General features: G+C 47.1%; 1 protein-coding gene across 7 annotated transcripts in view; it reads right to left on the bottom strand.

Annotated features, from left to right (window-relative positions):
- GLYR1 (glyoxylate reductase 1 homolog) overlaps positions 1 to 27,416 on the bottom strand; it is a 44,394-nt gene that overhangs the window by 5,139 nt on the left and 11,839 nt on the right. For 2 of the 7 annotated variants that reach the window (XR_004262569.1, XM_032258039.1), the window contains exons 4-15: positions 24,392 to 24,530; positions 23,595 to 23,837; positions 16,304 to 16,390; positions 15,339 to 15,395; positions 14,126 to 14,176; positions 13,959 to 14,032; positions 9,370 to 9,469; positions 7,137 to 7,247; positions 6,351 to 6,452; positions 5,477 to 5,639; positions 5,014 to 5,193; positions 4,561 to 4,685 (exon numbers count right to left, since the gene is read on the bottom strand). Coding sequence is in view for 5 of the 7 variants with exons in the window: in XM_032258039.1 (XP_032113930.1) it covers positions 4,561 to 4,685; positions 5,014 to 5,193; positions 5,477 to 5,639; positions 6,351 to 6,452; positions 7,137 to 7,247; positions 9,370 to 9,469; positions 13,959 to 14,032; positions 14,126 to 14,176; positions 15,339 to 15,395; positions 16,304 to 16,390; positions 23,595 to 23,837; positions 24,392 to 24,530 (1,432 nt within the window). In the remaining 2 variants the exon portion in view is untranslated. The other 5 variants (XR_004262570.1, XM_032258040.1, XM_032258043.1 and 2 more) reach the window with 4 other exon arrangements.

Below are 27,416 nucleotides of genomic sequence, written 5' to 3' on the forward strand. Positions count from 1 at the left end.
CATGAGGAATTCTACTGTCCAGAGAGAATTCACAGGTAGGATGAACAGGAGAGACTTGAAATTGTATCATAATCTGAAAGAGTAATGAAATAAGTACTCTGAAATGTTGAAACATACAAGGACGAGACAGACAGAATTTAGGAACAGGCTGTGCGCAGTGGCTCACACCTGTCATCCCAGCACTTTGGGAGGCCAAGGCAGGTGGATCACTTGAGGCCAGGAGTTCGTATCCAGCCTGGCCAAAATGGTGAAACCCTGTCTCTACTAAAAATACAAAAATTAGCTGGGTGTAGTGGTGCATGCCTGTGGTCCTAGCTACTTGGGAGGCTGAGGCAGGAGAATCGCCTGAACCTAGGAGGTGGAGACTGCAGTGAGCTGAGATCATGCCACTGCACTCCAGCCTGGGCAACAGAATAAGACTCTGTCTCAAAACAAAACAAAACACAACAAGGAATTCAGGAACAGAGAATTACACTATGAAAAGCCAGGTGTCAAAAGAACAAACACAATATTGGCCGGGTGCAGTGGCTTATGCCTGCAAATCCTAGCACTTAGGGAGGCTGAGGTAGGTGGATCACCTGAGGTCAGGCATTCAAGACCAGCCCTGCCAACATGGTGAAACCCCGTCTCTACTAAAAATACAAAAAATTAGCTGGGCATGGTGGCAGGCGCCTATAATCCCAGCTACTAAGAAGGCTGAGGCAGAATTACTTGAACCCGGGAGGTAGAGATTGCAGTGAACCGAGATTGAACCATTGTACTCCAGCCTAGGCAACATGAGTGAAACTCTGTCTCAAAATAAAATAAAATTTAAAAAAAAAAAAAAAAGTGTATCAGCTGATAGTGCTTGAAAAATACAGCTGCTAATATAAATCTATGTGTTTCACATGTATGTTTTACAAAGTGTAATTTTTTTTTTTTTGAGACGGAGTCTCCTTGCTATCGCCAGGCTGGAGTGCAGTGGCATGATCCTGCCTTACTGCTACTTCCGTTTTCTGGTTTCAAGAAATTCCCCTGCCTCATCCTCCTGAGTAGCTGGGACTACAGACATGCACCGCCATGTCGGGCTAATTTTTTCTATTTTTATTAGAGACTGGGTTTCACCATGTTGGCCAGGATGGTCTCGATCTCCTGACCTCGTGATCCTCCTGCCTCGGCTTCCCAAAGTGCTGGGATTACAGGCGTGAGCCACCATGCCCGGCCACAAAGTGTCATTTTTATTGTAATCATATGGTAAAGACAACTATTGTTCATTTTTTTTTTTAAGATTAAAAGTCTATCAAGGTGAACTAAGAAAGCAGAACTTCTACCCTAAAAAGCTTTCAAAAGTGCATGTGAAGCCGGGTGCAGTTGTGTATGCCTGTAGTCCTGGCCACTCGGGAGGCTGAGGTGGGAGGACTGCTTGGGCCTAGGAGGTCAAGGCTGCAGTGAGCTATAACTGAGCTACTGCACTCTACCTGGGCAACAGAGCAAGACTGTCTCAAAAATAAAAAAAGCACATGTGTAAGTCCTTAAAATATCACTTGAAAAATGCTAATAGACATTCTAATTAAAAGGCAGATATTGTCAAAATGGATAAAAATCCAAGCCCCAATTATATGCTGTCTACAAAAGATATAATTTAAAAGTAGTCAGAAATAAGACAGGAAATGGATGGAAAAATATACACACCATGAAAACAATAAGCCTGAGAAAGCTGTAACTGCAGTTTTCTCAGTTTTCTGAGAACCCGATCTCGGCTCACCGCAACCTCCAGCTCCCGGTTCAAGCAATTCTCTGCCTCACCCTCCCGAGTAGCTAGGACTACAGGTGTGCACCACCACGTCCGACTGATTTTTTGTATTTTTCTTTTTTCTTTCTTTCTTTTTTTTTTTTTTAAGACGGGGTTTCACCATGTTGGTCAGGCTGGCCTTGAACTCCTGACCTTAGGTAATCCACCCGCCTTGGCTTCCAAAGTGCTTGGATTATAGGTGTGAGCCACCACGCCTGGCCTTTTTATTTTCTTTTTTGGATTTTTAGTAGAGACAGGATTTCACCATCTTGGCCAGGCTGGTCTTGAACTCCTTTTCTTGTGATCTACCAGCCTCAACCTCCCAAAGTGCTGGAATTACAGGTGTGAGCCACCGCGCCCTGCCTATAGCAGCTCTTTTAATGCCAAACAATAGATTTCAAAACAAAATTAAGAGGGACATTTCATAATAAAAGGGGAAACTCATCAGGAAAATATGGCAATCATAAATGGCTAAGAGAGCCTAATAACAACAGTTTCAAAGACACTAAGCAAAAATGGACAGAGATAAAGGGAGGAGCAAACACTTTCACAATCATAGTCGGAGATTTTTTTTTTTTTTTTGATGGAGTCTTGCTGTCCCCTAGGCTGGAGTGCAGTGGTGCAATCTTGGCTCACTGCAACATACCCCTCCTGGGTTCAAGAGATTCTTTGACCTCAGCCTCCTGAGTAGTTGGGATTATAGGCAACTGCCGCCACCATGCCTGGCTAATTTTTGTACTTTTATTTCTTTTTATTTTTTTTTTTGAGACGGAGTTTCGCTCTTGTTACCCAGGCTGGAGTGCAATGGCGCGATCTTGGCTCACTGCAACCTCCACCTCCTGGGTTCAGGCAATTCTCCTGCCTCAGCCTCCTGAGTAGCTGGGATTACAGGCACGCACCACCATGCCCAGCTAATGTTTTGTATTTTTAGTAGAGACGGGGTTTCACCATGTTGACCAGGATGGTCTCGATCTCTTGACCTCGTGATCCACCCGCCTCGGCCTCCCAAAGTGCTGGGATTACAGGCTTGAGCCACCGCGCCCGGCTGTACTTTTATTTTTATTTATTTAGTTTTTTATTATTTTTTGAGATGGAGTCTCACTCTGTTGCCCAGGCTGGAGTGAAATGCTGGATCTCAGCTCACTGCAACTTCCGCTTCCTGGGTGCAAGTGATTCTCGTGCCTTGGCCTCCCGAGTAAGTGGGATTACAGGCAACCGCCACCACGCCTCGCTAATTTTTCTATTTTTAGTAGAGATGGGATTTTGCCAACTTGGCCAGGCTAGTCTTGAACTCCTGACCTCAAGAGATCCACCCGCCTCAGCCTTCCAAAGTGCTGGGATTACAGGTGTGAGTCACTGTGCCCAGCCCGTAGGTGGAGATTTTAATAGCCTTCACACACCAACTGAAGGAACGGGATAAAAAGGTCAGTAAAGGTGACCTGAAAACACCAACAACCATCTTGTCCTACTTGCTATCTGTGGCACACTCCAGCCAGTTGCTGCAGAATACAAACGCTCTTTAAGTATGCATGGTGTAGTCACCAAGACAGATCATCTGCCAGACCACAGAACAAGTTTGAATAAATGTAAAGTTTAAAAATCATACAGGGGCCAGGTGTAGTGGCTCACGCCTGTAACCCCAACACTTTGGGAGGTTAAGGTGGGCGGATCACCTGAGGTCAGGAGTTGAAGACCAGCCTGGCCAACATGGTGACTAAAAATACAAAAATTAGCTGGGTGTTGTGGTGCCCTGTAATCCTAGCTACTTGAGCGGCTGAGACATAAGAACTGCTTGAACTCAGGAGGCGGAGGTTGCAGTGAGCTGAGATCACGACACTGTACTCCAGCCTGGGAAAAAGAGAGAAACTCCGTCTCAAAAAAAAAGAAAGAAAAGAAAAATCATACTGAGCATGTTCTTTGATCACAGAGAGAAATAAATTTAAAATCAATAATCATTAGATATCTAGGAAAGCCTGAATAATTCATGGGTCAAAGAAGAAATCAGAAGGCAAAGTAACATGGCTTAGTAGAAGTTTAAAGATTTATATGCTCACGTTATAAAGAAAGCAGGTTTAAAATCAGTGACTTAAGATTCCACTTTAGGCCGGGTGAAGTGGCTCACGCCTGTAATTCCAGCACTTTGGGAGGCAAAGGCGGGCAGATCACAAGCTCAAGAGATCCAGACCATCCTGGCCAAAATGGCGAAACCCTGTCTCTACCAAAAATACAAAAATTAGCTGGGTGTGGTGGTGGGTGCCTGTAGTCTCAGCTACTTAGGTGGCTGAGGCAAAAGAATCGCTTGAACACAGGGGGTGAAGGTTGCAGTGAGGCGAGATTGTACCACTGTACTCCAGCCTGGCAACAGAGTGAGACTCTGCCTAAAAAAAAAAAAAAAAAAAAAAAAAAAAGGAAAAAAAAATTCGACTTTAAAGGGTCAGAAAAAGAACAAAGAGGCTGGATGCAGTGGCTCATGCCTATAATCCCAGAACTTTGAGAGGCTAAGGCAGGCAGATCTCCTGAGGTCAGGAGTTCAAGGCCAGCCTAGCCAACGTGGTGAAACCCTATCTCTAGTAAAAATACAAAAATTAGTTGGATAGGTTGGGGCATGCCTGAAATCCCAGCTACTTGGGAAGCTAAGGCATGAGAATCACTTGAACCCAGGAGGCAGAGGCTGCAGTGACCTGGGATCACACTGCTGCACTCCAGCCTGGGCAACAAGAGTGAGACTCTGTCTCGAGAAACTGAAGTGCCCTGAGGCCTGGGCCACATCCTCTGTCAAGCTGCCCTACCTCGTTGGCTGCAGCTGCCATGGGAGTCGGATGGTTGACCGCATCGCCCAGCGCAATGGCTAAGCGGAGATCCTTCTGAATGTATTTCAGGTAGAAATCAGGCTTAAAGTTTCCTTGCAGGATATCTGAGGAGAAAAAGCCAATATCAGACAAAAGGAAAGGACCTGAAATTAAAAACCACCTACAATCCATCAGGGCTCAATACCTAAAACATATTCAGGGCTCAGTTCCACATAGCCTAGGCCTCCTGGCTCCTCCCACACCTTTAGACACCTGAGAGCTAGAGCTCCCAGACTTTACCCCCAAATCCCTCCCACTGTGTTTCTGAACCTCCTCTGGCCAGGGTCAGGGAATAACCGGAGAGGGGGATCTTTCATGCTCACTGAATCCCTGAACTACTCCCCTGCTCTAATCAAACACCAAACACAAGAAAAGGGGCCAAAGGCAACTCACTTTGGCACTTCTGGTCCAGGAAGATGCTGGCCAACTGTCCCTGATTGAGGATGTCCAAGAGTGTCTGCTGGGACTGGCCTGTCACCTGGGCCAGGGTCAGCCCCTCGGCGATAGTGGCCATGAAGCTCCCTTGGACCATGTTCACAATCAGCATCATCTTGGCTGCGTTGCCTACTTCACCTGCCCAGGGCAAAGACTCATGGTCACGGCCCAAGAAAGCCACAGGCAGGGCCTCTCTGCCTGCCCTCACCTCTGCTCAGACCCACCTCTCTCCAGGGGTGGCCCCCTTCACCTGCCCCCAGCAGACTGGCTCATCCTCCTTCCACGCAATGACTATGCAGGTGAAAGGAAATCTTCCCCAGGGCCCCTGGCAGAAAGGCTGCGTGGGACTGACGTTGTCATCAGTGTGATATAGAGGGTATGTGGCCCCACGCTGCAGGCCTGACGGGTGCAGCCTTGTTACCTAGGAAGAAGGAGGTCTTCCCCATCGCCTGGAAGCAGCTGCTGCAGTCCTCGTATAAGCCCCTGTCTCCAGCCGCTAAGATCACCAACATCCCATCATTAGACAGCTGCTGATTCCCTGAGACGGGGGCCTCCAGAAAGCGCCCCCCCCTGGACACAATCACCTGGAAAGAAAAGTCACCACTTCTGGAGGCCTCACCTCTCCCAGGGGTCTCTGGGCAGGATGCAAGGACTGTTGCAGGGTGGCCATGGCTGCTCATAATGCCTTCCAGAGCTGGAGGGCATGGCCACCCATACCAAGGCCCTATAGCTGACACCCGAACCCAGGGACTAACCATGTGCAGGTCAGACAGGCCGAATCACAGCAGTGATGAGATGTGGGGGTCTCCACACAGGCGCCCACTGATTAGGACTTTCTTAGAGATCAACAACTAGAACCAGATATGACCATGCCAATGCCTCGGCTGAACACACAACTCCCCTGTGGATGCTGCTCTTCCCTCAGAACATACGTGGGTCCCAAAGTCCCCACTCCCTTATTTGGGCCAGATGTTTGGGGAGGAGGGATGCTTTGCCAGTGTCACATGCAGATAGCTGCTCAAACCCCAATGCCAGGCGGGCAGCCTGGGTTGCTTCTCATCATAAGGCTGGCAGCTCCAGGACTTGATGCCCATCCCAGCAATGCAGCGACTGCCCATGGCTGTTCAGACGACCTGTGGTTTGAAGGTGGAGCACGGGATAGGCTAGTCCCAAGGCTACTTGTCTCTCCTCTTCTCTCTCTGGCTTTGGCTCTAGAGTAACCAAATTGCCCACTCTTGTAAGCCTGGGTCTTGGGTTCAGATAGAAAGGAGCGCCAGCCCGAGCAAGGCTGCTACCTGGGCCAGCTCAGTGACCGTGTCAGCGTCCACTGTTGACATGTCCACGTAGCACTTCCCAGGGCGGATCCCTTGCAGCACACCACTGGGGCCCAGCACCAGCTGTGGGGACACAAGGGAGAAGCAATAGCCCAGGCTCCCAGGCAGATGCTCAGGAGCCCTACAGACCTCAGATCAGAATCCTGCTGCTGTTTTGGCTCATTTCCTGATTTCTATCAAGCTGAAAAGGGAAGAACAATGAAATCAGCAAGGGATAGAAAAATACTTTTTGCATGCTCCCATTTATCTTTAAAAAAAGAATGTAAATGTGTGCATTTCTTTTTATTAAAAAAAAAAAGCATTTAAAAGAATTAAACCTCAGCATTTATTTTTGGGGTTCTTTGGATTTACTTGGAATAGGCTAGTCACCAGTTTAAGAAGACGACTACTGCACTTGAACTTGTAAAACATACAAATACAGCCATAGCTAAACATAGAAGCTTGGCACCTGGACCAAAGGCACTCTTGGCCCCAAAGCTTCCACCTCAACAAGAACACATGAAGCCTGTTAAGACCCACTTTAGCACAGACTTCAAGGGTCCTGGTAGTGTTCATTCTATGTTTTGAATTAAAGGAAGTCTGTATTCAATTAACGCAAACACCCTTCACAATGGAGGATGGCCCCTGACGGGAAATCCAGCCCCCCACATATGGACACTCACTTGGTGTGCAGGGAAGGAGGGGAGGAGGCCAGCCAGCAATCCTGGCTGTGACCCAAGTCGCTGAGGGAAGGGAGGGGGTCCTTACGTCCTTGGCCGCCTTGGGATCCGACACACAAGCGAAAGTGATGTCACAGGTTGAGACGACTTCAGCGGGGGTTCTTCCTAGGCGGGCCCCCTCCTGGATGAACAAATCACACTGCAAAAGTCACAGATCCTAACGTGAGCTGTAGGCAGTGCACAACAAACATGCCAGCCAGGCCAGAGAAGCGCTGACCAGGCCTCCTGGCTGGCCTCCCAAGGCAGGAGGCTGAGTCCAGGAGCCTGGGTCATGGAGATGGGAGCCCAACTTTTGAGCAAGTGCATGGGGCCTTTTACTGGCCATCTTCAGTTTTGGCCTGACGGGTGCCTAAGATGATGAACTGCTTCATGAGTGTCTGCTGAAGGTGTGCCATTTGAAGAATGGGACGTGAACAGTCCCTGTCCTCAGCCCCACTGTGCTGTCCTGGCTATGGCCCTGAGCTATCAACACTCTGCTGGGGACGTGGGGCTGTGGCAGGGAGCCTTCCGCCTGGTGGCCATTCCTTTTTGGGTTGTTTCTCAACACTGCTGTCACATTAATAAGACTTCTGGAAGTGCCTAAAAGCACTTAAATTTAAAGTCATCAGCTCCAATACTCCAGCAATGACACCTCCTTCCAGCTCATGCCACTGCTGTATTGTTCACAGGGCTCCTAGAAGCACCTTGCTGTGCAGACATGTGCACGCCCACTCCTTTCAGAAACAAGCTTAACCATACTATATGCATTAATTTTTTTTTTTCAGGCCAGGCACGGTGGCTTACGCCCGTAATCCCAGCACTTTGGGATGATGAGGTGGGTAGATCACTTGGGGTCAAGAATACGAGACCAGCCTAGCCAACACAGTGAAACTCCATCTCTATTAAAAATTCAAAAATTAGCCAGCTATGGTGGCATTTGCCTGTAATTCCAGCTACTCAAGAGGCTGATGCAGGAAGATCACTTGAACCCGGGAGGCAGAGGTTGCAGTGAGCCAAGATCGTGCCACTGCACTCCAACCTGGGCGACAGAGCAAGACTGCCTCAAAAAGAAAAAAATATATATATTTTTTAAGAAAACAGAAATTGTGATGGGGTCTTGCCATGTTGCCTAGGCTGGTCTCAAGCTCAAGCGGTCTACCTGTCTTGGCCTCTGAAAGTGCTGGGATTATAGGCATGAGCCACCATACCTAACCATGTTAAGAGGCTGGGACTTTTTTTTTTTTTTTTTGAGACGGAGTTTCGCTCTCGTTACCCAGGCTGGAGTGCAATGGCGCGATCTCGGCTCATCGCAACCTCTGCCTCCTGGGTTCAGGCAATTCTCCTGCCTCAACCTCCTGAGTAGCTGGGATTACAGGCACGCGCCACCATGCCCAGCAAATTTTTTGTATTTTTAGTAGAGATGGGGTTTCACCATGTTGACCAGGATGGTCTCGATCTCTTGACCTCGTGATCCACCCGCCTCGGCCTCCCAAAGTGCTGGGATTACAGGCTTGAGCCACTGCCCCTGGCGAGGCTGGGACTTTTTAGTCTCTCTTCCTTTGTTCCGTGCAGGAGTGCAGTGCTTCAGTTTTCTGGTATTCAGGCCATGGCCTTTCACCTTTTCTCGGATAAGAACTTGGTGGGAACCATTGCCTTTCTCCATTACAAAAGGTGATCATTCATGGCTTTGGAACGCCATCTCTAGGCTTCAGACCTTCTGAAGCCATGGACCACCACCTGACGTTGAGAACTTCTAAACTCATGCTGTCTAATATGATAGCCACATGAGGCTATTTAAATTTTAATTTAGATGAGATAAAATTTCAGCTTTTCAGCTGTACTAACCATGTTGTCAATGTTTAATAGCCTCCAGTGGCTAATGGCTACTGCACTGGACAGCACAGATGTGAAACACTGCCATTACTGCAGAATGCTCCAGCATGCAGAATACCACGCAGCTGCTAAAAAGAACCAAGATCTACCCACACACTCCACGTGAATGACACTCACTGTAAGTGTGTATGTTCGTAAAGGTATGGAAACAAGGATTTCAAACCGAAGCGGGGGATGTTTTTCCTCATTTTTTACCCACTGGGTATTTTTAAATGCTTAGTTTTTATAATAACATCCTAAGTTTAGGCATCTACATTTCTACTTGCCTGGACTAAAAGCTTGGCTTCTACTCTACTGCATGCAGAATGCTGAGACAGCAGGGGGAGATTTCCACCCTATGGTTACCCCACACTCCCCTGAACCAACAGGCACCACCCCTGAATGCTTACCTTCTCTGCAGTGCGGTTCCAGACAGTCACTGTGTGACCCATTTTTAGCAAGTTAGAGACGATTCCACTTCCCATGAGACCAAGGCCCAAAAATCCTATCCTGAAACAGACAGAGACTGATGAGTTCACAGCAGAGTGGGAGGGACAGAGTGATGATGAGTCCTTCATGGAGCACAAGGCTTGCTCCTTTATATAGCCTGGGGTGGGGGAAGTCAGACCACCAGCAACAGCAGTATGCCAATCCACCTGCAGAGCCAGGGGTGTCAGGCACATGGGTCTTTACTTTTTTGAGATGGAGTTTCCCTCTTGTTGCCCAGGCTGGAGTGCAGTGGCGCGATCTCGGCTCACTGCAACTTCTGCCTTGCGGGTTCAAGCGATTCTCCTGCCTCAGCTTCCTGGGTAGCTGGGATTACAGGTGTGCACAACCACGCCTCACTAATTTTTGTATTTTTAGTAGAGACGGGGTTTCACCATGATGGTCAGGCTGGTCTTGAATTCCTGATCTCATGATCCGCCCACCTTGGCCTCCCAAAATGCTGGGATTACAGGCATGAGCCACCGTGCCCGCACATGGATCTTTTCTTATGCCATGGTCTAAACGTGTCCGAGGATGTAAACAGGCATTTTGAAACCCTTGACAGTCACAGAAAAAAGTAAAACGTGTATGGTTCAGGGCCAGTCTCCCAAGGCAAGGTCCTCTTGTTGCTTTGATAGAGGGTCTGAGCTCACAATGCCATTTACAGTGAGAAACCGGACATTTGTCTTTGGCCCTTGAAATGGTTTGCCAATCAGCCATCTTGAGTGCTAGGCTTTCAGATGCCACTTTATTTATTATTTTTTGAGACAGTTTCTCAAAAAATGTTCTGTTGTTGCTCTGTTGCTTATGCTGGAGTGCAGTGGTTTGATCATGGCTCGTTGTAGCCTTGACTGCCCGGGCTCAAGTAAACCTTTCCCTTCAGCCTCCGGGGTAGCTGAGAATACAGGCATGTGTCACAACACCTGGCTAATTTTTTAGGAGACAGGCTTTTGCCATGTTGCCCAAGCTGGTCTCGGACTCTTGGGCTTAAGGGATCCACCCACCTCAGCCTCCCTAAGTGCTGGATTGCAGGTTGTGAGCCACTGCACCCAGCCTTGGATACTACTTTACAGCACAAGAGGGTCCACCACAAGTCACTGAAGCCGTGTGTTCAGAGCCAGGCAAATTCCTTGACTGCAAGAACCAGGACCACAATTTTCACCTCTCTTTCCCAACTTCAATTCTCCAGCCATACATTGCCTTTCCAGTCTTCCTGTTATCAACAGAGTGAGCCTTGCCCCTCCTCTCCAAAGCTAAGTCCTTTACCTGAGCTTGGAACCCAAACTTTCCCAGTCCACAAATCCTTCTCCCCATGCCTGCCTTCCCCCAAACCTCTCAGCACTCCCCCAGCCCTTCCTTCCACAGGTCCTTCCTGATCTTTGTGACAGAAGTACTCATTGGCCAGTCTGCTCACACACATTCATATACTCTGCCTGCTCCTTCCTGCAACCCTGAGAGCTGGGGGCTGGCTGGCCACCATTGCTGCTATTTCAACCTGCTTTTACAGGTGACTTCTAGCTTGCCCAACTGTCTTTTCTTGATTGTTGTACTTCTTTACTTCTCCTTGCATGTGACAAGGGTGCTAAAGAATGCCTCTTTTGGTGGGGCTCGATGGCTCACACCTGTAATCCCAACACTTTGGGAGGCCGAGGTGGGCAGATCACGAGGTCAGAAATTCAAGATCAGCCTGGCCAATATGGTAAAACCCTGTCTCTACTAAAAATACAAAAATTAGCTGGGTGGGGTAGCATGTGTCTGTAATCCCAGCTACTCAGGAGGCTGAGGCAGAAGAATTGCTTGAACCCAGTGGGTGGAGTTTGCAGTGAGCCGAGATCTCGCCACTGCACTCCAGCCTGGGTAACAGACCAAGACTCTGCCCAAAAAAAAAAAAAAAAAAAAAAAAAAAAAAAATCCTCTTTCCTATTTTCTGATCATGTCAAGTTCTTGCTTTATTTTATATTTTTAAAATTTATTTATTTTTATTTATTTAAAAAGAGGCATGGGGCGGGTCTTGCTATGTTGGACACGTTGGTCTCAAACTTCTGGTCTCAAGCAACCCTCTCATCTTGGCCTCCCAAACTGCTAGGATTATAGGCGTGAGCCACTGTGCCCAGCCTCTTTTCTTTTGTTAGAGACAGCATTTTGCTGTCTCTCAGGCTGGAGTGCAATGGTGTGATCACAGCTCACTGCAGCCTCAAACTCCTGGGCTCAAGTGATCCTCCCACCTCAGCACACCTGAGCATCTAGAACTATAGATGTGTGCCACCATGCTTGGATAAGTTTTAAAAATTTTTGGTAGAGATGGGGTCTTGCTGTGTTGCCCAGGCTGGTCATGTACTCCTAGCCTCAAGAGATCCTTCTGCTTTAGTTTCTCAAAGTGTGGGGATTACAAGCATGAGCCACTGTACTTGGCCATATTCTTGTTTTCAATTTAGGCTTTCTCTGAGTGCTGGACATCCCCTGCAGCTCCTCCACTTTGACTCCGTCATCCTTTCCATGGTTTTGGTCTTCTGGAACCATCCCTACAAATGGGCCCCTAATCTCTGCTAGAATATCGGCTGCTCACATTCTCCCGGTCTGAGCCTGTATTAATTTGGATCACATGTTGAAAATGGAACCTACCGCCTTCCTCACCAAAATAGGCCCCCTGGCCCACTGCTTCAAGTTGAGGCTTAAAAACAAGGAGGTATCTTCTTGTCACCTCATTATTTGGGTACTGCAATATTCCCCCATGATTCTAAATCATGACAGGTGAATTCCCTTTTCTTTCTTGGTGTTCTAGGAAGTCCAGCAGACTTGGGATGAAGCTTCCGGATTTTTTTTTTTTGAGGCTGTTTCGCTCTGTTGCCCAGGCTGTAGTGCAACTGTGTGATCTTGGCTCACTGCAACCTCCATCTCCTGGGTTCAAGCGATTTTCCTGCCTCAGCCTCCCCAGTAGCTGAGATTACAGGTACCCACCATCATGCCTGGCTAATTTTTGTAGAGACAGGGTTTCACCATGTTGGCCAGGCTGGTCTTGAACTCTTGACCTCAGATGATCCGCTCACCTCGGTCTCCCAAAGTGCTGGGATTACAGGCGTGAGCCACCACGCCTGGCCAAGCTTCTGTATTTTTTTTTTGAGACAGAGTCTCACTCTATCTCCAGGCTGCAGTGCAATGGCATGATCTCGGCTCACTGCAACCTTCACCTCCCAGGTTTAAGCGATTCTCCTGCCTCAGCTTCCGGAAGAGCTGGGACTACAGGTGCATGCCACCACACCCAGCTAATTTTTTTGTAGTTTAGTAGAGACAGGGTTTCACCATGCTGACCAGGATGGTTTCGACCTCTTGACCTCGTGGTCTCTGCCCACCTTGGCCTCCCAAAGTGCTGGGATTACACGCACGAGCCACTGTGCCTGACTGCTTCTGGATTTTTAAGATGGCAACTGAAACTCCTTCACACTGGGCCCCAAATAAGACGGAAATGTGGATTAAGGTGGGTTGGGCAACACCGAAACTGGTTGGTTTTGATGCTGGCTTCATACTCATATTAAAATTTGACTAATGGGCCAATAAACGTGCTGGGTGAAAACATCAGGATTCCGTCCTCAGCCCCATCCTGTTTTGTTTTTAAAACTAACATAATCCTCATTAAATTAACAGCTGACCTTCTTCTCCCCCTTTGTTAGCACCTAATATACCCTTATCTCCTCTCCTCTACAGAGGGAAGTTCACCAAAAATAACTGGTATAATTGGTGATTTCAACAGTACAAAAACATAAAGTAAAAGATGCAGTGTTTTCAGTCTGAGAAGACAATGTGAAAGGCACAAACTGAAGACTGACTTAGCTCACTTGCTCCAGAGAACAGGTTTTCTCAGAAAAGACACCTTTTTGTCAACAAGACTCTACAGAAGAGATGGGCCTACAGAACAGGCACAGAGGTAATGCTCGGTGGAAGCTGGGTCTGTGATCATGTCCAGGAATTGCCCCACCCACACTGGGCAGGGTGCACGACAGCCAGCAGGCGCCCAGTGAGGACCCTCAAGCACCTTCATCTCTCTTCCCCCACCTGCCCCACCATGGCCAATTTTGGGGCTTCATCATGATTCTACTCAGCCAGTGGTTCTCACAGTGTGGCTCTCTGGCCAGGAGCAGCAGTACACCTGGGAACTGGTTAAAAATACAAATTCTTGGGCCCTGCCCAGACATACTGACTCAGAAGCCATCTTCCAGGTGACTCTAAGGCACAGGGAAGTCTGAGGACCACTGATCCAAGTGCTCCTTGCTCTTGAGTTCTGGAGCCAATCCCTCAGCTTATGCCCAAGGGAGACCTTACTATAGATTTACACAGCTTCTGACTCCTATGAGTCAAACTGCTTCTAGACAAATCATTATCAGTACGAGTTACAATGTTCCCGCCTTTTCCATTCAATCACAGCAATAGCTGGAATCCCATTCAATCCCCTGCGGTCATGTTCTTCCCACCCTCAACAGAACCAGGCCACTGGAGGCCTTTTCGTCAAAGGTCCTACTTTTTGTCTGTGGGTGTGATGCTGCCATTCACCGCTGTGCTGTCAGCTGCCTGGATGGAGGTGGAGCCAGTTTCCTATGGATAGGAAGCACACATCATAAAGTCAGTCTGCATGCAGTTTAAGGCCCCAGGTGAAAATTAAAATGGAGAGGTATGACGCCTACGTACCTCTTCACATATTTTCAACTTCTTTGTGATTGCCTGGTAACAGACAGCTGGCTAATAAAGAAGGAGAAAAGAGGCCACTTACTAAACTGAGGACTTAACCAGTCTTCATAATAATCCCCTAAAAGGATTAGCCTAAAGTGGGAAGTGAACATCAAATACGTATTTGTTATATACTTTAGTCAACTCCAAATTTATACTAGGAAGTTCATACACGTTACCTCATTCAAGTCCCCATGCAATTCTACAAGGTCTTTTTGCTGGCCATGGTGTTGAGAACCAGAGGTGTGAGGTCATGTGCCAAAGTTACAAGCTTGGAACCCATATCCAACTCCAAATCCACAAACTCTCATCAGATCCTAGCAAGGCTTAGCCTAACCTGTAACCTTGCAGACCTTGGGAGAGCATCCCTCTGCATCCACAGGACTTGGGTGTGTGCCTCAAGATGTGTCTGCCATGCAACATGGGCTAGTTCATGGCGGGGTGGTGGTGGGGAGAGGGAAGGGCTGACTGTGTACAATGTTAGGTTTCTGCCCTATGCCCTAGGCTGTATTTTTTATTTTTTATTATTTTTAATGTTTTTATTTTTTAAGACGGGGTTTCACCATGTTGGTCAGGCTGGTCTTGAACTCCCACCCTCAGGTGATCTGCCCGCCTTGGCCTTCAAAGTGCTTGGATTACAGGTGTGAGCCACCGCACCCGGACAATGCCCTAGACTCTAAAGGTCTCCATGAATGTCTGAACTACACAGCTGGCTGGGTTTTAAAAGCTTTTTTTGGGTTTATTGTTTGTTTATTATGAGACGGAGTCTTGCTCTGTCTCCCAGGCAGGTCGCTCAACCTCTGCTTCCTGAGTAGCTGGGACTATAAGCACCCGCCACCACTCCCGGCTAATTTTTATATTTTTAGTAGAGACAGGGTTTCCCTAGGTTGGCCAGCCTGGTCTCAAACTCTTGACCTCAGGTGATCCACCTGCCTAGGCCTCTCAAAGTGCTGGGATTACAGGTGTGAGTCACCGTGCCCGGCCTTTGGATTTATTTTTAATCTTAACAATGCTTGGCTCATTAGTGGGCCCATACAGGGGCTTCTGGGCTAGTTGCTCTGGGCAGTGCACTGGCAGAGCCTCACTTTTCAGATTGGCCAGGCCAGGAACCAGTGGAGGAGTACTCCTTGGCCAGCCCCTGACCAAGGGCCAAGAGTCTCAAAGCGCAACTCACCTTCTCTGTTTGGCTTAGCAGGAAATGATGGAAATGAGGATCTGCATCTTTAACAGGCTGAAACCAGAAAACAATGAAATAAAACCAGTTATCTGCCACCAAAGGTCATTTCCTTCTCCCTAGTAACTGGACTCTCCTATGGCTGGAACACCTCTGGATTCTGGTCTCTTTTTTCACAATTGTATGGAAACTGTTTTCCCATTTTAGCCTAAGCCTTTTATAAACAACCCCCATTCCAGCTAGAGGAAAACTGGCTTTCAAGTGGAAAAGAAGAGATGATTCTGCTAGGTTGGTACGCAAATTATTCCAATAATCCGGTGGGAAAATATTAATAAGCATACTAGTGTTTTATAAATTCAGTACTTATCAGGTACAGCAGATGACCCAGCAGGCTAAGTCACATCTATTCTCTGGAATTTCAGGGTTTTTGGCCTACTTGTGTCTGGTACCTATGCCCTGGGGGATCTCATCTTACTGAGCATATTAACAGAAACAGAGTAGCCAGGATGGCGGACCTGCAGGCATGGGCTTTCCATTATTATGCCCAGCAACAGGCGCAGCTGCACCAAGGGTAACAGAACCAAACATCAAAGTTGTAATTACAGACAATGAGAGGGTGTTTACTAAATATCAGCGGGGAAAACTTGTGAGATGATCCCACTTTTATGAAAAACAGCCCTGCCCACAATAACAAAAACTAAACATAGGTCTATCATCATCTAAATGAATGCTGAGTGGGCATCCCAAAGGACTGAAATCAGTCACCTCAAACTTTACAGTGCTCAAGCCAGAGGGAGGAGATTTTTAATTTTTTATCTCATTGACTTCTATACTATTTTGTAATAATAAATTAAGCCCCACACAAAAGAAAAAGATGAAAAAGGAAAAAGAGGATCACAAAGGGACGCCAGGAACCCAGCCCTAAGATGCAGCCCTAAGCTGCTGCCGGCAGGAGAGCTCCTTACCTCACTTGCGGTCGGCTGCCATTTAAACGTGGCCATTGGTCCGGCCATCATCCCCTTCACAGTACTAGACTCTGGGATGGTGAGATCCTAGAGGGAGGGGCAGGGCATTTTAAAATCACATTCAAACCCCAATGAAACCCCTTCCAAGTGCCATGGTCTAGGTGCAAGTTCAAGCCAACCCCCAGCCACTGTTCTGATGACTGTCCCTCAGGAGAAACGAGCCAGTTCTTCCCATTAACACACAGTGACTCTTCTTGATTCTGGAAATAATAAAACATGTGCTTATGTCTAAATTTCACAAGGATGGAGGTAATTAGAAAGCCCAAGTATGATCTGCAGTACTGTCCACAAAGTTGCAGAGCACATTTCTGATGGTGAATACCGAACATTTAGACAACAAGAGCGGCTTCAGAAGGAATCCACCATATTTCCAAAAAAACAAATAAAACCACGTGGTGCTGGGGAGATCTGCCCACATTTTATAGCCACCATAACAAAGGCAGAATTAACCTCCAGAGTGGCTGGAACCCAAGAGCCCAAGCTATCCTGAGATGGACACAGGCGAGGACGCGGTAGGGCAAGCGGCTCCTCTTCACCGAAGTTCCCGGCTCACGTTCTTCCTGGGCAAAGGGTCGTCTTTCCAGTTTTAACACTGCTCTGGGCCCTCTCCACTGCTCTGATGCTACCCTGCATTCCCTTTCCTTGGTTGCTTCCTTCCAGCTACAGTGGCCCTCCTGACACCCCTGCCTAAACCACTCCTGACATTTTTCCAGTCTTAGAGAACACCTGCTCCATTCTACCAGGCCAACATCTTTAGAGCCCTTCTTGACCCCTCGCTTCTCTAATCCACTGGTAACAAATGGGGCTTTACCGCTGGGGATGTGCCCAACCCCTTCTCACCATTCTGGCTACTAATACCCAAACTCAGACCACCATCACTGGCCACCTGGACAGTTGCAAAAATAAACCTCCCTGCTTCCACTTAGAGTCCAGTCTCTACACAGCAGCCAGAGTGATCTACCAAAAAGACAAATCAGACCGTGATACTTCTCTGCCTAAGACTGGCTTCCAGTCTCACATAGTGAAGCTACGGGCTTTATGAACATGGCCTACAGGGAGGGGCTTGCAAGTTCTGCACTCTCCCATCCACCCCATGCCAATCTCCAACCTCAAGTCCTATTTCTTCCTTCCCTCCCACTGCTCTCCAGCTCGTTAGCACTCTGCTGGCCTTCCACCCCAGCCCTAAACACACCAAGCACGTGCCTGCCCTGGTGCCTTTGTGCTACTGGGAATGTTCTTCCCACAGTTACCTCCTTGGCTCAGGCTCATTTTAGGACTCTGTTGAAATGTCAACTTATCAGAGTGGCTTCAACTGACCTCTCTGTACCTTTGCCCACAGAACATAATGCTGATGTGGATTATAATGACAGCAAATGCTTTCATAGGGCTTACAATGCACTAGACATTACTGTAAATGCTATTTAATACGTATGTTCTCATGTAATTCTCATCCCTTCAAGAAACAAAACTATTATCTCCTTTTACAGAACTATTATAATCTTCTTTTACAGAAGAGGAAACTAAGGCACACAGAGCTTAAGTAGCCTTGCCTAAGGTAACCGAGCCAGTCACTGGTGTGGTAGATACAATTTATTTATTAATTTGGAGGCATACTCCAGCTCTGTCACCCAGGCTGGAGTTCAGGGGCTTAATCAGAGGTCACCACAGCCTCAACCACCTGAGCTCAACTGATCCTCCCACCTCAGCCTCCTGGGTAGCTGGGACTATAGGTGTGTGCCACCAAGCCCACCTAATTTTTAATTTTTGTAGATTTATTATTTGCAATTATTTTAAAAAATAATTACTAATTTTTTGTTTTTATAGGGTCTTGCTATGTTGGCCAGGCTGGTCTCTAACTTCTGGCCTCAAGTGATCCTCCTATCTTGACCTTCCAAAGTGCTGGGATTATGGGAGTGAGCCACTGTGCCGGGGTGACTGACAGAATTTGGTTCCAGGGTCTGTCATATTAGTAGCATGTCCTAGGAAAGCAAGAACTCTGCCAGCTTTGCCTACTCTAAAACCCACGCTGGCATACAGTCCAGGTTCAATATTTATTGAATGAGCCTTGTCTGACTTTTAAGCTGCTCTCCCTCCAGGCATTTGGTCTATGGTAGAATTGCTCAATAAACATTTGCTGAATACAGGTTTTTTGGGGAAAAGAAAGGCCCAGCCCAGAGCTGCCCAAAAGAATATTCTGCAATGACGGGTGTGTTCTTTATTTGCATTGTGTGATAAAGCAGGCATCAGTCAAGTGTCACCATGGAGCATCTCACACAATGATAATGTGATGGAGAAGCTACATTTTTAACTTGTATTTAACTTCCCAGCCTTCCTCTGCCTGCATGTAATCAACGCCTCTGCCGTCAAGGTCAGCCGTTTCCACTAATCCTCACAGGGCAGGAGATTATGTCCAGGAATGGCACTCATCTGGGGCTTTGCCAAGTTATCAGCCTATGCGACTGTTCACTGTTTCTAAGAGAAGCTCACCAGCCAGACGACAATTACTATAGCAACACACACACAAACACCCTCCTCTGAGACTACAGGAGAGATCACTTTTTCTTTTTGAGACGGAGTCTTGCTCTGTCACCAGGCTGGAGTGCAGTGGCCTGATCTTGGCTCACTGCAACCTCCACCTCCCAGGTTCAAGCAATTCTCTTACCTCAGCTTCCTGAGTAGCTGGGACTACAGGCATGCGCTACCACGTCCAGCTAACATATATATATATATATACTTTTTTTTTCTTTTTTTTTTTTTTTTTAAGTAAAGACGAGGAGGTTTCACCATGTTGGTCAGGATGGTCTCAATCTCTTGATCTCCTGACCTGCCCGCCTCAGCCTCCCAAAGTGCTGGGATTATAGGCATGAGCCACCATGCCCAGCCTAGATCACATTTAAAATGCACCTAAATTCCAAAGCCCAGGCACCGATTCCCTACTTGTCTGAAGGTGCTGAACTGAAACCCCTATCTGTCCTGTACTACTCGCCAGCTCTGTCCTTTCACTATGGGCCAGGCCGAGCACAAAGACCAGGCAGGAAGGGCACCTTGAAAGGTCAATAGAAGGTAGAGCTCCTGGACCACAAGCACATTTTGGTTTATTGCGCTTTATTTTATTGTGCTTCATAAGTGTTGCACTTTTTTTTTTTTTTTTTTTAAACGAATTGAAGGTTTGTGGCAACCCAGTGTCAATCAAGTCTATGGGGGCCATTTTCCCAACAGCACGTGCTCACTTTATGTCTTTGTGTCAGCATTTTTTTTTTTTTAAGCAATGAAGCATTTTTTTTTTTTTTAAACAGAGTCTCGCTCTGTTGCCTAGGCTGGAGTGCAGTGGTACAATCTCGGCTCACTGCAACCTCTACCTGCCGGGTTCAAGTGATTCTCCTGCCTCAGCCTCCTGAGTAGCTGGGATTACAAACATGCGCCACCACGCCCGGCTAATGTTTTTGTATTTTTAGTAGAGATGGGGTTTTACTCTGCTGTCCAGGCTGGTCTTAAATGCCTGACTTTGTGATCCACCTGCCTTCGCCTCCCAAAGTGCTAGGATTACAGAAGTGAGCCACTGTGTCCGGCTGCAATGAAGTTATTTTTAACTTAAGGTATGTACATTTTTAAAAGATATACTGCTATTGTGCCACTTAACAGGCTACAGTATAAACATAACTTATACAGGCACTGGGAAACCAAGACATTTGTGTGACCTGCAATGGTCTGGAATCAAACCTGCAGTATCTCCAAGGTATGCTACACTACTCCCCAGATTAATAATTCAGACCCAAGGGCAGGCTGCTGTTCACTGGGAGCTTGTGAGATGAGTCCCTGTAAACCTGGTCAGGGGCCTCTGGGGTTCTCACTGCACAACTGGCTACTGTCTGTGAAATAAACCGAATGAACTTATCAAATGCCTTGTACACTGGCACTGTTCTAAGTGCTGTGTCCATGTCACTCATTTAATCCCCACAGTGAACCTCTGAGGCACATACTGTTATAATTCCTAACAATCAGATGAGGAAATTGAGGCAAAGGTGCCTTGTCAAGATCCCATATATGTGATTCAAACTCTGGGCCCTTGTCATAACCTCTCCTTTGGACTTCCCCCCCCTTTTTTTTTTGAGACAGAGTTTCACTCTTGTTGCCTAGGCTGGAATGCATTGACATGATCTTGGGTCACGGCAACCTCTGCCTCCCCAGTTCAAGCAATTCTCTGGCTTCAGCCTCCCGAGTAGCTGGGATTACAGGCATGTGCCACCATGCCCAGCTAATTTTGTATTTTCAGTAGAGATGGAGTTTCTCTGTGTTGATCAGGCTGGTCTCGAACTCCTGACCTCAGGTGATCGGCCCACCTTGGCCTCCCAAAGTGCTCGGATTAGAGGCGTGAGCTACCACGCCCGGCTTTGTACTTCCCTTTATCCAAGGAGAAGGTGTTTCTCTCCGAGATGACACAGTCACTGGTGAGATACATGGCTTCACATACCAGGCCAATATCAACTTGGGAAATAGTATAAAATCTGACAGCCCAGATTCCTTTTGGATTCCAGGAAATAAACTCTAAAGGCACATTACATTTTTTGTGGATCAATTTAGATTATGCTCCCTATAAAGTTTTCTCTGCACTGCAGCTGATAGTTTTTCCAAACCCTGGGGTCATGGTATTCAGGGATAGCATCACCATTCCTCTCACCGCTCCCTCAGCCTTAGGTCATTTACAGTGAGAAGGGCTGTCTCTCACAGAGGCCTCACTCTGGCATCCCAGAGATGTTCCTGTGTGCCCAAGACATATTTTTGAACTAAGCATATTTAAAATTGGGATATTTCACATAAAAACCTGTATTTCCAGCTTCTGTCTTTTTTTGAGTTAGGGTCTCACACAGCTGCCCAGGATGGAGTACAGTGGTACAACTGTAGTGACCTATCACTGCAGCCTTGACCTCTGGGCTCAAGTGATCCTCCCGCCTCAGCTTCCCAAGCAGCTGGGACTACAGGTGTGTACCACTAGGCCCAGCTATTTTTTTTTCTTTTTTGTTTTTTGAGAGAGGGTCTCAATGTGTCACCCAAACTAAAGTGCAGTGGCATCATCTTGGCTCACTGTAACTTCTACCTCCTGGGTTCAAGTGATTTTCCCACCTCAGTCTCCTGAATAGCTGGGACTACAGGCACATGCCACCAACCCCAGCTCATTTTTAATTCATTTATATTAAATAATTAAAAAAAAATAGAGATGGGGTCTCCCTATGTTGCCCAAGGTGGTCTTGAACTCTTGGCCTCAGGGGATCCTCCTGCCTTGGCCTTCCAAAGTGCTGGGATGACAGGTGTGAGCTACCATGTCTGGGCAATTTTTTAGTTTTTGTAGAGCTCATCTTGAACTCCTAAGCTCAAGAAATCTGCTCACCTCAGTCTCCCAAAATGCTGGGATTACAGGCACAAGCCACCACAATTTTTTTTTTTTTGTAGGAAAGGGTCTTACTATGTTGCTCAGCCTGGTCTTGAACTCCTGGGCTCATGTGATCTTCCTGCCTCAGCCTCCCAAAGTGCTATGACTGCAGGTGTGAGCCACCCCACCTGGCCTTTCCAGCTTTTTTTTTTTTCTTTTTGAAGTTCAGAAATAATTTCCAGCTTCTTTTGAGAAAAAAAAAAAAAAAACAAAAAAAAAAAAAAAAAAAAAAAACAGACAATTTGGCAGAAGCTGGCTGGAACCCTGTGGACGGAGCAGGACTTCCCCAGACTCCCTGACCATGGCCAGCTCTGCTGCTCTGAGCACCAACGCACGTTAGCTGGGGTGCCTGGGACCTGTGCCACTGCTTCTTAAGTCCAGTCAGCTACACTTGCTTCCGTTACCTGCCTGGGCTCGCTGGTGTCTGAATTTTTGAGCCTTGATCCAATGCCTAGTGCTTCATTATGGCATCATCACCCAACTGTTTCTGCCAGTCATCTGGCTTCTGTTCCCTTTATCTTGCTGTTGACAATCCTGCCGTGTTCCTGACACAGACCCCTTCGTTTTGAAATTCTTCTATGTGGCCTTCGAAGACTGGCCTCAAATCTTGTCAGCAAGAAGGCAAGAGATGCACCCTCACTGCTTTATCTCATCTTGCTAGCTCCTCCCACTCCTTCCTACACCCAAGCACGGCATTCTTGCTGCAAAGCAGCCTTCTGCCCTTTCCTCTTCTACCTCTCTTCCTGAGACAAGCTACATCATACTGCCTGGACTCAACTACCCTTTTACAAAGTCCCCTCCCAAATCGACATTTCTATCCTGAGATCGCACCAAGACAGCTCCCAGACTGTCTAGGCCTTGCCTCAGATTCTTCACGTTTCAGAAAGAATTGGTACTCTTTCTCGACAAGCCATCTCTACAAGCCCACTCCTCTACTTTTAAGAAAGTAATCATCACTTTCCCAGGAATGAAGCTGGAAATCTTTTCCTTTTTCTCATTCATCCTCTATATAACCAGTTATGGAATCTTAGGAACTCTTCCTCTGAAGCACCTCTCACCGTTTTGCTTGTGATATATGCAATCACCCCCTTATGAATGCACACCTAGCTTTAGCCTTCTAATTGGCTCTTAACCTTTATCCTGTGCACTGTGCGAATACTGACGCACACACGGGAAACACAGTGCCACCAGCTCAGCCACCTTCACAGGCCCCACTGACTCTAGGATGCTTCAGTACTACACTCCTTAGGTAGAACTTCAGGCTCTCCATGATCCAGGGACAAGCTTCCTTTTTCTCTGCTCTCCTCCCTCTTCTCTCCCTGTTTAAGAGTATCTTCACTAGCACCGAGCCTCACACGGGCCGTGCCCTCCACCTCTGGAATGCCTGCTCTTCTTTCTTGCTAAGCCCTTGCCAGGACCAGCTCTTGCACACTGGCTCAAGTGGAGTGTTCTCCTGCCTAGTGCTGCTACCTCACACCTGCACCCAGGCCGTGTCTCTCACCTGGTCTGCAGGATTCTTTATCTTTTCGTTTAAAACAAGAGTTGGGGTCTCACTCAATCACCCAGGCCAGAGTGCAGTGGTACAACTGGCTCACTGCAGCCTTGAGCTCCATGCTTAAGCCTCTTCCTGCCTCAGCCTCCTGAGTTGCTGGGATGAGGTGTGAGTCACCACACCTGCCCTGCAGGATTCCTGAGCACAGAATTCTGCTCCCACTCCGTGAGCAGAAGCATACTGTAGAGCTTAACTCTACTTTATACTAAAAGGACATCACTAATCCCGGAAGCTGCAGAGAGAAAACAAACCTTCTCATCCTTTGGGGGCCGACCCCGCTTCCGGGGACTTTGCTCTTGGGCTCTTTTCAAAGGGGATTTGGAGCCTCTCTCTGAAGAGCCTGAAGACACCCTCTTCTTTCCTTCTCCCATGTTCTTCTTCACCTTCCCTTCAGACAGGCTAAGTTTGCGCTTCTCATCACCTGAGTTTGGCCTACTTCTTTCCTCACTGGAATTACGTCGATTCTTGTCATCAGCAGAATTGTGGGATGACGTCTGAAAGTTTAATAATAATAATGATAACTACCACCACAGCTGCTGCCGCCATCGCCACCACCATTTACAGGTGCCACACGCTGCTACAGGCACTCTGTGTAGTATCCTCAAAATGATCCTAGAAATACAATCTGCTGTTCTCCTCAGACACTGGGAGAAGCAGATTAAAAATATATATATATCAAAAGTCACTTTCCCTAGGTCCCAAAACTAGGAGATGGGATTTAAATCCACGTAGTATATATGTTTCTGAGGCTATGCTCCTAATCTCTGTGCTATAAAAGGAAGAAATGGCCTGTGCTAGACTCAAATGCTGAGCTATTTCTCCTGGGTTCAAGCGACTTTCCTAAAAGCAACAACCTAGTCCAGCAAGGTTAGCCACAGGGAGTTTCAGGCTGATAAGCAAAACGCTGCCACCTTAGAACTGAAGTAGCTTTCTCCAGTGGCATTTCAGAAGAACAAACGTTTGGGTTTGGGTGACATTTAATCTGCTAATTACTATGCAAAAATAAGCAGTCTGGCGTTAGAAGAAAGTGAACATTGTCGTCTCTCACCTGGTCTTTCCCTTTGGCTCTCCTGAGGAACTCTTCGACGGCATCCACGGCTTGCTGGAATCGTTTACCCTTGTTAATTTTTATCATTTCCTCTTTATGAGCATGATATGGCTTCAACTGTTCCACTTTGATCCAGGCACTAGCAGAAAACAAACACAGAAAGGGTAGGATCCATATTGCATATGCCATAAAGTATCGATAACCTCACTGCAGCACAGTGTAAACATTGATTTGGTTTAACTGGACTTTGCAAGAGGCCTCGCCATTTTTTTCAAAACATGCTCTCAACCATCTCAGAATGTTGAGCCTAAACAACCACCACGGCAACTGCAGCAACCACACATCAAATTCCTCCAGTGTTGCAGATTGTTTTTTTTTTTTTTTTTTTTTTTTTGAGACGGAGTTTCGCTGTTGTTGCCCAGACTGGAGTGCAATGGCACGATCTCGGCTCACCGCAACCTCCGCCTCCTGGGTTCAAGCAATTCTCCTGCCTCAGCCTCCCGAGTAGCTGGGACTACAGGCACGCACCATCATGCCCAGCTAATTTTTGTATTTTTTTAGTAGAGACGAGGTTTCACCTTGTTGACCAGGATGGTCTCGATCTCTTGACTTCGTGATCCACCCGCCTCGGCCTCCTAAAGTGCTAGGATTATAGGCGTGAGCCACCGCGCGCGGCCTGCAGATTGTTTATCTCCACTGTTGTTTACCAGCCTTCAATGCCCAACCACATATGCCTGCCACTTCCTCGGGGCAGAAAAGAAATCTGGAGACCCTCTCCCATTCTCACCAGGCAGCACAAATGGCCACACACAGATCCCTGGGAATCAGGGTACCTGGAAATGTGACAGATGATAGCAGCATTACTCCGCAGGAAAATGCTTGCTGCCTGTCAGCAATCAGAACTAGATTTATGATCTGCTGATCAACAGAGAGTCAGGGATGTTACGGAGCTGAAGAAATGCAACATCTTCTAAAATTTGTGGCTTTTACGGATATTCACAGCCACTGAGCCTATATTTGTTCATAAATGATGGTAACCATGGCTACTAAACCACACAAAACACGGACCACATGGTTTGGAATAAGGGTAGCAGTTACAAAAGGATACATTTAAAAATGAGATGCCATGCTGTCTTATGATGTCTCAAAAAAAAAAAATAAAAAGAAGAAATAGAAACAAGATTCTTGAGATTAAAGGTAGAAGATATTTAATTTTTAATTCCAATCATCAATGTGTAACATATGAAAGTGAATGTGGGCCGGGCGCGGTGGCTCAACCCTGTAATCCCAGCACTTTTGGAGGCCGAGGCGGGTGGATCACGAGGTCAAGAGATCGAGACCATCCTGGTCAACATGGTGAAACCCCGTCTCTACTAAAAATACAAAAAACATTAGCTGGGCATGGTGGCGCATGCCTGTAATCCCAGCTACTTAGGAGGCTGAGGCAGGAGAATTGCCTGAACCCAGGAGGCGGAGGTTGCGGTGAGCCGAGATCGCGCCATTGCACTCCAGCCTGGGTAGCAAGAGTGAAACTCCGTCTCAAAAAAAAAAAAAGAAAGTGAATGTGGTCAGGTGTCAATTCTGGGGTATCTGGACACACCAACCTGAACAAATCTGCTGCAGCTGGCTTTCTATGGTATCCCTCAATGGCATGCAGCTTATAGAATCCAAGCACAAAATAATTTCACAGGCTTGCTAAGGTTATCAGTTAATTTACATGTTTTAGCTTGTGATACTCTCAGGTTTCACAGCATAACCTTCAGAAAAAGTAGATGAGGTTAAGGATATAGAAACTGGGCTGTCTCACTGGCTTAAGGTTGTTTTCTTTATAGAAAAGTAGAGAATATTGGTGACAGTGTTAACCTTTGTACATACAAATAATACTACCAACCCTCTACCAGCTACCTGGTGCCAGTAGTTGTGATGATGGGGTCTGTGCAAAAACAGCCCTGGGACCAATTGGCGTGCAGATGTCAAGACAGCAAACCACTATCAGGCATGCCACCCATGGCTAAGTGAGACAAGATGACCAATGGGGATACAGAAGCTGGTATTCCAGGTACAGCTCCAACTAGAGGAGTTAGGCAAATTCCTTATTTTTTATTTTTATTTTTGACAGAGTCTTGCTCTGTCAGCCAAGCTATAGTGCGATCTTCGCTCACTGTGACCTCCACCTCCCAGGTTCAAGCAATTATCCTGCCTCAGTCTCCCGGGTTGTTGGGACTACAGGCACGTACCACCATGCCCAGCTAATTTTTGTATTTTTAGTAGAGACAGGGTTTCTTTGTGTTGGCCAGGCTGGTCTTGAACTTCTGGCCTCCAGCGATCCACCCACCCTGGCCTCCCAAACTGCTGGGATTACAGGTGTGAACCTGGAAATTCCTTTGTAGTAACCAAATCATCATTTTTTTTTTTTTTTTTTTTTTTTTTTTGACACAGAGTCTCGCTCTGTTGCCAGGATAGAGTGCAGTGGTGTAATCTCAGCTCACTGCAATCTCCGCCTCCCTGGTTCAAGCAATTCTCCTGCCTCAGCCTCGCCCAGCTAATTTTTGTATTTTTCAGTAGAGACGGTTTTCACCATGTTGGCCAGGATGGTCTCCATCTCTAGACCTCGTGATCCGCCCCCCTCAGCCTCCCAAAGTGCTGGGATTACAGGTGTGACAACTCATCTTAAAGTTTGAAATTCAACATGAGAGTGCCAATGAGTCCAATCTACCAGGAGGAAAAGCGGAATGAGATTTTGACCCCAGACTTTCTAGCAAGTATATCCCTGAAATGACTCCCTTCTCTCTCCTTATAGGGATGCTAATGAGAGACCAGAGCAATCAGATGCAAAGTCAGACCCAGCCCCAAAAGTCAGTGAAGCTATCATACTAACCCATGGGTTTGAGATGACACAACCAGTATCAGGCATGAAGCTTAAAGAGTCATGACACTCAGGACCAGTCTCTTCCTCCTAGGAACTTGTGGTCAGAAGCTGAGAACCACACAAGTTCCCAATGTAAGACTAACAAGGTGATTTTTA

The sequence above is a fragment of the Sapajus apella genome, unplaced genomic scaffold, assembly GCF_009761245.1.
Source record: "Sapajus apella isolate SASKATOON/1434 unplaced genomic scaffold, GSC_monkey_1.0 scaffold99, whole genome shotgun sequence".
Classification (NCBI taxonomy): domain Eukaryota; kingdom Metazoa; phylum Chordata; class Mammalia; order Primates; family Cebidae; genus Sapajus; species Sapajus apella.